Source organism: Lolium rigidum, chromosome 3 (genome assembly GCF_022539505.1).
Source record: "Lolium rigidum isolate FL_2022 chromosome 3, APGP_CSIRO_Lrig_0.1, whole genome shotgun sequence".
Lineage (NCBI taxonomy): Eukaryota > Viridiplantae > Streptophyta > Magnoliopsida > Poales > Poaceae > Lolium > Lolium rigidum.
Window position 1 is genome coordinate 372805642 of NC_061510.1, and position 12677 is coordinate 372818318.

A 12677-nucleotide genomic window follows, 5' to 3' on the forward strand; every position below is an offset into this window, starting at 1 on the left:
GTCCAAGACCGGGATGTACTGCCTGGGCGTCTGGTGCATGGCCAGGATCTTGGTGCCGAAGGCCGCCGCGAAGTGATTTGGCCCGTTGTGCGGAGACTCGAGGCGGAGCACTGCCGGCGGCAGCCGCCGCGGCTCCTGCTGCTGCTCATCTGTGTCGGCGCCGGCACCGCTGCCCGCCGCCAGGTCCACCTTGCGGATGCTGTATCCCTCTGACCAGTCTTCAGTGACAAGGTAGAGGTGCCGCGGACGAGGACGATTGGCCGGACGGCCGCCGTCGTGGCCACGTCCCGCTGGCCGCCTTGGCATGCCTATATGATCCCCTTCGTCCTCACTTCTCCAATCAACACCACCGATTCCTTCGGTGTTCCTCCCTCTTCGTGCCTTCTCTTAGAGATCTCAGAGTCCTGCAATTCGTATGATCGTATCTCAACAGAATTTCAGTGCGCCGTCCTAGGCCGCATCGTCCAATAAACAACGCTTTGCGGCTAAGCATCCATGTGGTTTTCGCCTCTGAGCCCAGCAGACAAAATCTCATTTGACTTTATTTTGTCTCTTTCGGTTTTAATTTTGGGGCCAATTTTGTAATCCCTCTGTTACATATTGACTGTCACAGATTTATCTAGATAAGCATATGCAAATCTAAATCTGCATATAGAATAGAGTACTAGAAATCATCAAATGAAATATAAGTGGGATTTTGACGGTATCCCGCTTGCTTGCATCTCTAGATGTTGGGTTGTTGGTACGTGTCTTGCGTGTGATATTGATTCGGCCACATGATGGTGACGGTCTCGATTTTTTTTATAAGCATTGCTAAGAAAGTTGATGATGATGACTAGTTGAGAGAGATCATTTTACTGTTCATGGAACAGCTGATCAGTGGAACAAAGGGCCAAAGTAGATTTCTGTTTCATGAAAAACAATCAAACAACCGGCAGTCCAACCAAACAGCTGGGACAAAGATGCAAAGAAGCAACACAAAGAGACAAAGGTCACGAAGAGCTTCCAGAAGCAATCCAAACAACAGGACGGCAGCACAATACACTTTGGAACTGCCACAGCACAGCCAAAGTTAAATGTACAATAAAGAAAAACAAATTCGTCAGGCTGCAATTCCTGCCAAGAACTGAAACATCAGTAGCATTCTTCACATATACAAGCAACGAACATATACAAGCAACTATGACGGTTGCCATAAATTGTGATACAGAAACAGAAAAGGATCAAGCCCTCTTGAAATCAATATCTTGTACAATCAGTCGCTGTCTTGTAAAATGAATTCCACAGCTAAAGGGAGAGGATCTAAATCTGCCTAACTTACATAAGGGGCCTGCTGATAGCTCTGGATGCCAGACCGCCCGAGAATAGGAGGTCACACCAAAAAAGTTACAGCCCACCTCATGAGTCATGAATTCCATCTACAGAACGGAATCGATATGGCAACACTTGATAACAGCTGTTCTGCTACAGAGGATGTGTACAGATGAAGGCGAAGACAGACTAGCCTGTCAGTCGTTTCATCGGTGAGGACTACTTGGTACTTGGAGAGGTTCACGAATCGCTTTGGTTGTCGATGAGCAGGAGTTGTCTAGCTTCAGCAACATGAACCTCCATGGCGTCGAGGTCCCCTTTCACCTTGTCGGAAACGTGCAGAGCGGATGCATCCGAACCGCGAGATGTTCTGTCACGCAGAAGCTTGCCGAGGTCCCGCATCGCTTGATTTAGCTTTGGATTCAGCTCATCCAAGGACATTGTCTGGTGCTGCAGTGACTCCTCACATAGCCTGATCTCCTCCTCCTTCAAGCTGACTTGAAAGATGCTATCCTGGTAGTCAACCAGTAAGCTCGGCTTGCTCTTCAGTTCACCCTCCCAAATTTCAGCTAAGGTGTAATCTCGGACAAACTTCTCGGTATCAGCCTCCAGCAGGGAGCGGTAGCAATCCTCTACCTCTGATTCAAGGCATGAAATCTTATCATCAAGATCGTCATACTTTTTCAGGCCTTTTATTTCCTTTTGCACCATGCTGTGCTGTTCGCGGAACCTCTTCATCTCAGCTAAAAGCTTTGTTCTCCCCTCTTCCAAACTCAGGAGTTCAGATGCCTTGCCAAAATTCTTGGGTTTCAGCAATGGGGTAGCAGGGCTCTTCAAATTATCAATAGCAAAGAGAACCTTTTCTGTCTCGTTCCTTTGAGCTTCCAAAGAACGGTACTTTTGTTTAAGACCATCGATTTTGTTTCTCAAATCAGTTTCAGACTCCTGTGCTTTTGTAAACGCAACAGAAACTTCAGTTTTGAGAATTCGCAGGTTACTCAACTCTTCCATCTTATTATTCATTAATTCCATGCTGACATCAAACTTGGACCCAGCAAGGGCTTTGGTTTCCAAATGCAAGTCCCAACATAATGCTGCAGGCGCAGGCGAGAAAAGCTTGCCTTCCGAAGAAATTTCTCTCTCCTGTGATTCTGACAGTTGCGGCTTGAGGGCATTCATGTCTTCCTGCCCTTGCTGAACATCTCGGCAACAGAGCTGAATGCTTGCTGAAAGTTCTTCTGCCTTAGTACTAGCCATTTCGAGTAGTTTAAAGTATTGCACTGCATCCTGGGCAGTCACAAGCTTGTCTTGGACATGCTCCAGCTTAACCCGAACAAGCTGCAGCACCTCTTTAAAAGCTACAATGGGAGAGTCATGCACTTGTTCTCCTTGGATACCCTCAGTATCCATTGCTTCATCCATTCCAGCATCTGTCTCTTTGAACTGAATCTCAGTATCCATTGCTTCATCCATTCCAGCATCTGTCTCTCTGAACTGAATCTCAGTATCCATTGCTTCATCCATTCCAGCATCTGTCTCTCTGAACTGAATGTCCTCAGTAGTTTCAGGATTGCTTTGCTCAGAAACTTTCCTTTTAAATTCATCCCTTTCTTGCATAGCTTGCTCGTACAGACTCATAAGTTTATCGTTTTCTTCATGCATCTCTTCCAGTTGAAGTTGCAGTTCCGAAAATTCAGATCTCGAAAGGTCATCCTTGTGGCTGCATTTTTCGTCCACCATCTCAGGCTCTTCTACAGCATCAGTGGATGAACCATTTGCAGGAAAACCTGTTGCACCCTCTGGTTGGTCATCTAGCAGGCAACCATTCACAGTACTCCCTCCACAGGAAGGATGGCTATTTTGCTGCTCATTCACATCTTCAGTTTGAAGAACAGAGCTATCTTGTTTCACCCCGATGTTGACAATAGCCTGTTCATAGAGCTCAACCAATCTCTTGTTATCATCGATCAAGACCTTAAGCTCTGTTCTCAATTCCTCATTCTCTTTTGCCAACCCAATTGCAGTTTCATGAGCTTCTGCTTCTCTTTGACTTGCAGTAGCTATTGCATCAACTAATGTCTTAAGTTCCGTCTGAGCATCAAGCAGGACTGATTGTTCCTGGAGCTGTGCAACCTCAAATTTTTTGTTCTCATGGTCGCATTTCTTCGCTGCCTCCAACTCTACAGTCAACTCATCAACACGCCTGCACAGTGTCCAATATGAGTAATGGAACACATAGAACTCATCAGAATTGCAAAAGCTGAAGCTGATGCAATAACAGAACATACAAGGTAGGAAATAGTGATATACCTCTCAAGTTTCTCTTTTGCTTGATAACAGACATTCAAATTTTTACGCAGTGACTCGATTTCTCGCTCATTTTGAATAGCCTGTATAGTAACATTACAACTGAGGCTACAGGAAATAATAAATAACAGTAGAGTTTCATCTGTGAAGATACAATCAGACTTCAGATATATCAGATAGAGTTCTACAATACCAACCTGTAAACGAAGAAACTCATTATTCTCATCACCATCTACCTCTCCAAATAGTGAGAGGTCCTGCAGAAGTCATTATGAGATACTGTTTAAGCCAAAAGGTAGGTAAAGAAAATATGCCTTAATACAAAAGTATTTTGTAGCACATTAAGGTTCAGGCGTTCAGCTATAGAACCAGTATCATTTGTTCAGAAATTGACATATTCTTTCAGAGAAAATTTTAAATCTCTGCATGTTTTATAATTAAACATGTGAGTCTAGAAATTATAGAAGCATACCTTCTTAACAGGATCCTTCTCATTCATAAGTTTCCAGTCAAGTGCTTCTAGGAGCTGCAAATTATGCAAGTTATGTAAGTTATACATGTTCAGGACATCAAGGAAATTGTAAAATTTAGTGCAAAAAGTTTTATCACTGAAAATTTCACAGGTCACCATGTCATGAAAGTGGATACCTGATGTTCTAAAACAGTTATCTGTCGCTGCATTCTTTCCTGTTCTTCTTCATCAACAGATGACTGCAACCTACAAAGTTGAACAATGACAAGCCATCAAGCTCCATATTAGCATAGGTAGTAAGCATAGGAGGAAAGCTGAAGAGATTGGATAGCAAAGGTAACCTTCTAAGGTCCTCCTTCAGTTGTAGGTTTTCCATAGCAAATCTTGTAATTTCTGGATTCCGTTCTAGTTGACTACGTAGAGCTTCTATTTCCTTCACAAGATCTTCCTTCTCTTGCAATAGATGTGCTTCAGCGGATAGCTTCCCTGATGCAAGTTGCTCCAGTCTCTTGATTCGATCTTCACGAAAGCGAAGCCTCATCTTGAAACTTCTCACCTCTTCTGATCTTTGAGTCGCCTGTGGTGCAACAGAAAATTGAAATTAATAAAAGAATAATGCGGAGTACTATATTGGCACATATTTTCTCCTTCATGACTAAGTGTTCTAGAGTCTACACAGAATACAGTGTAATTAAGAGAACTGCATACCAGCTGTTCAGCAATCTGCTTTGCAGCAATTGCTGCCTTTAGTTTTGCTTCTTTTTCTTGCTCCCTCCTAAAAGCGGCGACAAGTGCAGTATCATAATCTTTCATCTAGACAACGCAAGAAAGAGAAAATAATCACATGGTCAAAACGATAAGTTCAACAAACAAAAACAGTATAGACAAAACCGTATATGAGTACCTGTGTAGCTCCCTTATCAAACATAAGTGGACTGAATTGGCCATGAGCTTGATCCCATTTGAATGCGCTAGGGGACTGGCAGATAGATCCATTGGAAGTAAATCCAGATTGTCCTTGCAGGCGGCTGAGCTCTTTCTGTGAGAATAGCGCAAGCATTAGATTACGTACAGCAAATATATATCAACCGTGTGCAAAACATATTGTGAACAAGCTAACTATAATTAACGTCAATGATAGCATAAAGACCGTAATTGGAGAAAACATATGAACCTGGCTTATTGCAATCCAGAGCACAGATTACTTTGCATAAGCCAAAACTAAAATGTATCATTTATACCTTGAGATGTTGGATCTCTAAACGCATGCTCAGAACGTCACCAGAGGCATCCTCATTTATAATAGCCTACAAAAGCAACATTTAGGTGCTGTTTTGCATGTTGATTGTTGAAAACAAGTGAATAAGACATGTTCATTACATACATTATTCCGAATGTGCTTAGCCCGTTGCGCGAATTTTAATGTGCTCAACGTCTCAGCGGCGCAGCTAGTAAAACAAACAACCATATGAGTAATATGACATGTACATATAGCAAGACTTTTGAAGAGAGGGGGGGAAAAATCTACCAGCTTGATGGGCTTATATTTGCAATTATAGTGGTCTTGGAATTACCTCCAAGTGAGTCCTGGAAATAGATGAAAATGTATAAACAAAGTTATCTTGCTTTATATAATCTTTGAAATTTACCTACACAAATATTTGGGTAGTACTCAGAACACGAAAAATTTACCACTACAGTTGTGCATATTACCTGCAGGAGAAATGTCAATTTCGAATCTCGGTATGGAACATGCTGTGATTTTTTGTTTGACACAGCAATAAGGCTGGTAATAACATGCCTGTAACAATTCCATTTGAAACAGTGAGATGATTAAACTGGATTCAACTCAAGCTTTGAAGTGTTCTGCATTATCTGAGATAAAAGAAATGAAGCTCAACAGCTAACCCTAAAGTTGAGAGTGACTTGTTGATGTTTGAAGCTTCCTTCAAGCGTTCCCCTTCAGCACCTGAGCTCTTTTGCCTACAGATTACACATCAACCATGTTAGTTGCAAGAATAGGAGCCTTGAAATGCATAACACATATATTTGCGCTAACTCTGAAATATGTGATCATGTGAACCAAAACAGGCAAGTTTACATGTGGAACTTACCTCTCTGAGCCAGCAAGGTCAACAAGGTTAAGGTGAGAAAATCGATGATGCTTGATGCCTTGAGATTCCCACTGTACGGTTGACAGTTCAGTTAGAAGATTTGCATGAATACATATGCATGCATTAAGTTACCCACAAATATATGCTGGTCAGCCAATATCTTTGATAGTAAAGGCACAGTGTTTTGCTTCCTACCACACAGAAATCATACCTTACTCTCTATAAGACATGTGAAAACACTATGAGAGCGGCTACTTGCTCTGTTCATATTGGTGGATGCCACCTTTCTGTTTGCTGCCCCCTGGAAAAAAATGCAGAACTTAACTAGCTAATCTAGCACATAAATTTGGTATGTCAGATAATGAAGCGACTAATGAAGGCAGGGAAAACTTGCCAAAATCCCTAGAGGTAAAGAAGAACTTATGTGTAACATGTGATGCGAAAATTACGAAACCGGTCAATTTATTCTCAATCCAGGTTATAAATACCACTAAATGGTACTAGTCCGGTGGCTCCACCATCCACTGGGTATTGTAGTATACTAGTATACACATATCAGTTGTCCTATTTAAAATTCAGGTATACATATTTCTGCTCATATTGTATGAAAATAAAACTCTATTGTGTCATTGTCAGTGATGATTTCTAGAAGGATCAAACCAGAAGTCAAATACACATAGAATTGGAGATTGAAGCAACTTATTTATACACTAGTTTATAGATGTGTCTTTGGCTACTTGTGTGAAGAACCTTGAGCATAATTGATGTAAGCATGCTATGTCAGTCGCTGTACAATAATTGTTTCCGGTAGAGCCTATAGGACCTAATCAGCCAAATATCATTTCTACTAGGCCATTTTTCAAAAACTGACCTCAATAAGTTGTTGCATTGCTTCTCGAGCATTGGAAACCTCATGTTCAGTCAGATTCTCAACATGCATACCCCTTTTCACATCCTCTCTTAACTGTAAAAGGAAAGTTAAAAGGAAAAATTTGAGAACATTTCCAAACAGTGTCACAACAAAGATGCAACCAGCAAACAGCTACGCGTGAACACTGCATTTCAGTGGAATACCTGCAAATTCGTTGCATTTGGATTGAGCAAATCCAGGATCTGCTCATTATATATCTCCAAGAACGAGCATTTGCAAGTAAAACTGAGCTTTTCGTCCCCTCTTATTTCCTTCTCCTGCAGACAGCAATCGAAAACTTCACCTCAGAACAGTACTCCATCTACAGCACAATATTATACTCCATCTGAATCAACATGTCATCAAATCTTGCCTTCTGGATCCTTAAGAACAGGTGCTCAAACACTCGGGGCGTCATACCGCAGTGCTCGTTGTTCCTCCGCGTGCCATTTTCTATGTCCCCGAGCATCGTGTGGGTCTTGCCACTGCCGGTCTACCAAAAACCAGATAGGTTTTTTAAGCACAAATATTCGAAATGCAAATCAGCAGCTGCTAACTGCAACAGCAGGTAGAGGCTGTGGCTCACCTGCCCATAAGCAAACATGCAGCTGTTGTAGCCAGCCATGCAGTTCTCCACCATGGGCACCCCAGCAACCTTGAAAAGGCTCTCCTACACAGCACAGGCAGAAGAGCATTTAGGCATTCTGCAGAAACAGATAAAGGAAGAGACGAAAACTAGCACGGGTACGGGGAAACAACTGAGTATACATACCTGCGTGATGTGCTCGTCGGCGACCAGATCGAAGGTGAACCTGGACTCCGGGTGGCCGGTCCAGGTGATGCTCTGGCCAGTATCCTGCCTGACGCATCGCTTGCTCCCCTGCAGCGACACCTCGCTGCTGCTGAGCGGCCGGACGCGGATGACGACCTGCGGTGCGGGACGGATCCGTTAGCGCGTACCAGGTGTTCGACGGAATGCTCCGTAGGCGACGCGGGTTGGGCTAGATCGAGACGGGAGAATCGGGGAGGTAGAGGCGCGAGGCGAGGGGGGGAGGGCGAGACGAATCTGTACCTGCACGTTGTTGTCCTTCCAGAAGGACGGGTCCTCCTGCAGCTCGAACCGCGCGGGGGCGGAGCTGTCGTCGTCGCCGTCCGACAGCATCCCGGCTGCGGCTGCGGTTGGGGTGGAGGCGGGGATGGATGCGCGGTGGCCGGGATCTGGGCAGAGCGGCGGCGGCGGCGGCGGCGGCGGCGAGGTGGATGGGGAGAAGAAGGCGAGATGGGGGGCAGTGGGATTTCGAAAATGGAGAGCGGAGACGTTGCCCGATTTCAAATTTGGGGTGCGCTGCAGCCTGCAGGTGGGGGACCTCCCCAGGTCACCGCACTAAACACATGTTTCTTTTTCACATATAACCTCTTGAATGTGCGAAAATCACTTGTAGCTCCCGACCTCGGGTGGTCTTCTTTTTGAAGTTCGAAAAGTTTGTTTTTAGGTCTGCGAAAAATCTAAAAAGTAATACAAGCACATATACAAATACAAGTCTAGTATGTACGAACAATTTTGCATCGACACCTCTTTTCATACGTGATCTGCACGAAAACACAATATGTTGGAAGGGAAAATGAGGTTTTTTTGGCCTTTCAAAGTCTGGATGTTGTGATTTTTGTGTACCCTACAATACAATATACTTATCTAGGAAACCTATGCAGGTCTGTAGATAACATATGTGTGTATCCACATAGATAACATATGTGTGTATCCACATAATTTTTATATTTTAAAACTTTAAAATACTTTTTCTTTAGATACTGAGAACATTAGATGTCGAGAGCCAAAACACCTCTTTCGTGAATGTGTTAATATTTAGATGGGATAAAATCCCATAAATGTTAGTAAATATAATAGCAAAGAAATTAACTATGAAAGGGAAAAAAAGACACACAAGATAAAATCTGCACGGATTGTATCACCGGGGCGTGACGAAACTTGAGGGCGATATGGGCGTTAGGTCCATGTGGGGAAAAATTATGAAAATCATGTTCGGCGCATTTTACAATAGATGGGGATAAAATTCTAAAATTTATTTGTCTCTTACTACTTGGAAGAGAGTTCGACCTCCGTACAAAAGAAACTTTTCGCCACTCACTAGATCATGAGAAGAGGAGTAGTTTCGTGTGATCCTCCTCTGTCGTGAGCCTCACCACGTGCTTTCGGGGAATAATTAATTGTAAATATTAATTGATGTGTTAGTTAATAGTCGCTACCAATTCACTTGAGTCATGGGGTTGTTATCTATTCGTACTAGCCATGACTGTTCTGACGGGTCCCAACTCCAAAGCGGCTAATGATGCCGCTGATGGAATAGTTCTTGCATGCTCCTCCTCCACCGCAAGCCTCACCACACGCTCTTAGGGAAGAATTAATTGTGATTACTTGTGAACATTAACCAACGCGTGATAATAGTCGTTGCAAATTTACTTGGCTCGTGGGTTTGTTACCTATTCGTAGTAGCCATGGTCGCTCCAACCGCCCCAACTCCACCGCGGCTAGTGTTGTCGCCGGTGATGTCAAGATTGCATCGAATATTATGCCATATGTTCTCGTATCCTTAGTGAAAGGACGAGATGTCGCCTAGAGGAGGGGTGAATAGGCGTTTAAAAACTCTTGCAGATTTGGCTTGTAAGAATGCGGAATTAAACTAACGTTTAGTTTACAAGCACAAACCCTAAATATGTTACGCTCAACTAAGTGCGACAATAATAACTAGAGCTAAGCAAGATAGGCACAAGATATATGTAGCACAAGTGATAGCAAGATATATGTACTTCAATCACGATGGCTATCACAAGAAAAGTAAGCTCGGGTATAAAAATAACCAAGGCACGTGGAGACAAAGATGTATTCCCGTGTTCCCTTCCTTTGCAAGAAGGTACGTCACGTTTGGAGAGGTGGGGGTCCCACGAAGGATTCTCCAACGTCACGAAGGCTCACCTTCTTCTCCGAGCCAAACCCACGAAGGATAATGGCCCTTTTCTTATGGTTAGCTTTTCCTCCACTCCGGAGATGGAAAGCTCCAAAACCACTTCACAAGCTCCACGAAGGAGAAGCCCGGGCCTCTTCACAATCTTCCTTGAAGAGATCACCGAAGCACCAACCGCCAAGCCAACTAGGAGGTCTCCCTCCAAGAGTAACAAACTCACGGTCTCTCACTCAAACTAATCATGGTGGAGAGCTCAACACTACGCAATGATTCAAAGCAAAAAAACACTAGAGGTGTTCAAATCCTTCACACTCAAATCCCACCAAAGCAACAAATGCTAGGATGAGATTAGAGAGGAAGAACAAAAAAAATCAACAAATGACTCCAAGATCTAGATCTAAAGAGTTCCCCTCACTTAGAGGAGAGATGGATTGGTGGGAATTGTAGATCTAGATCTCCTCTCTTAGATCCCTCAAGAATGAGCAAGAATCATGGGGGAATCAAGAGATAGGACAAGTTCTTCAAAGTCAACAATGGAAGAGAGAGAGAGATCGAGTGAAAGAACTTGTTCAACCCAAGGTGGAAGAAGGCTTATTTATAGTCTAGGGAGAAATATAACCGTTAGGTGAGTTTCAGCTCAGCACACTCGATAAGGCCGGTCAACCGGGCCTGGAGCCGGGCCGTCCGGTCCAGGTGCCGGTCAGACCGGGCCACAGGCCGGACCCGGCCGGTCCAAACCGGGCCTATGACCGGGCCATGACCGGGACACTTATGTGTCTTACAGTACATGGCCCCGGTTGGCACCAGTCCACGAGCCGGTTTGAACCGGGCCATCCGGTGGGACGGTCGGTCACGCCGGGGGAGAAACCGGGCCAGCGGGAAAAATATGTTATACAAAAACTGTGATAACTTTTGTGTCCGGACCCCGATTGACATGAAACCAATATAGTTGGAAAGATAACGACGAATAGAACCCCAACAAATATGGAGACTCCTCACAGGATATTTTTAGATGTTTTTAGAAAGGGAGTCTCCCACCGTCAAGAAACGGTGAAGACGTCCAAACTCGAAAACGCAATAGAAGATGCATGCGGATTCCGTTTTCGATGAACTTGGGCTTGTTGTAAAGCTAGCAACAAGCTCAAGAACCTCTCACGAGAGAAACACCAAGAAGCAATAGGGATATTGTAAGGGTATATTGCCCACTTATTAGTAAAAGTGTGCTTGTTCCGGGTACTTTTTAGTTTAATTTTTCGATTATCCCCACTTTTCTAGTGTATTTTTCACAATCTGCTTAGGGTTCATTGGAAATTTGAGGGGAATTGTTTAGGGTAGAGGTTTCGCCTAATCCTCTTGGAATTATCCGCTCTAATACCGATAAAAACTCTAGTACCACCGACAAGGTATCAACTTGTCAATGCCTATGGATTGTAGGCTAGGGTTTAGTTGGAAGTAGAGGGTAAGTAGATCTCGAAGGTTTCAGCCGAAAAGTACTCGACGATTATGAAAACTAGGGTTTGTAGACAATGATTCGATCCTTTCTTCGTCCCTCGACTCCCCCTTTATATAGGAGGTGGAGCCGAGGGATTCGTGCTATACAAGTTACAGAGTCCGGGATGGTTTCTAACTCATCCCGCCAGATTACAAATAACACTTCCTATTACAACTCTTGACTTTCCTTGATATATCTTGGGCTCCCGAATCTTCTTATTCGTCGGGTAGTGGGCCTTCAGTAAACCCCGGGTACTATCTTCGGCAGGCCCATTTGGGATGCCTATGTCGGTAGCCCCGAGATTTTGCTTGAATCGTAGAATCGGGGAAAATCTCCACTCGTTTATTTTTATTCGAAAGCTTCAACTTTTTTATATTTCTTCACATAAAATTCTATATTGTACGGGGATAATGGTAGTTGGGGCTAGTTCATCCGACGGATCGGGTACTAGTTAACTCGCTCTAGTGGCAATCCGCAAAAACCTACTTCAAGATCACGTCCCTGGACATGATCTCGGGATACCTGGTGTAAACTTCGACAGGTGCCGCTTAAGGTCTTACCATTCGTCGAGTCCCGGTCAAATTTATCGGGTACCTAACGCGTCCGTTAGGATTTTTCTTCGTATCCGTTGATACGGATAAAGGTAGCAGAGCGCGATCTTTGGCGATGCCACGCCCGGCGAACGGATCCGGGGTCTTACCTTCGCAAATTTGCGGCATTCGGAAATTGATCGCAACTTCGGCGTTACGAGAATATATTGTCGAGTGCTTTTCCAGTTTGTTGGAATGGCACATTTTATCGAGTCAATTTTGACTTATATTGTTCTCCCGATGGGAGTATATGTAGAGTTAATTATAACTCGAAATATACTCTCTTGCTTTTCTATCTTTTATTTTTGAACTTCATCGGGTACGCGAACAGCGTTCCCGATGGGAGTAGCCCTCGAGGCTACAACCAAGAACTTGTGCTTGGTTGTAGGGTCGACATTTTAGTCCACCTTGTCGCTATATTGTCATTATTTCCCAATATGATCTCTCTCTTCTTTTTTTATCTCTCGGGTGCGCGAACAGCGCTCCCGATGGGAGTAGCC

The 12677-nt window shown here is 43.9% G+C and overlaps 1 protein-coding gene across 1 annotated transcript; it reads right to left on the reverse strand.

Moving 5' to 3' along the window:
• Positions 1–1551: 1551 nt before the first annotated feature.
• On the reverse strand, positions 1552–8276 carry LOC124697448 (kinesin-like protein KIN-12G). The gene is made up of 20 exons (XM_047230036.1): positions 8187–8276; positions 7887–8042; positions 7701–7784; positions 7279–7392; positions 7076–7168; positions 6416–6505; positions 6205–6275; positions 5999–6073; positions 5804–5891; positions 5619–5677; positions 5475–5538; positions 5332–5397; positions 4995–5129; positions 4799–4903; positions 4432–4667; positions 4267–4336; positions 4091–4144; positions 3816–3875; positions 3622–3701; positions 1552–3514 (listed from the first exon to the last, which is right to left on the reverse strand). The coding sequence occupies exons 1-20, from the start codon at positions 8274–8276 to the stop codon at positions 1552–1554; spliced, it is 3753 nt and encodes a 1250-aa protein (XP_047085992.1).
• Positions 8277–12677: the final 4401 nt, after the last annotated feature.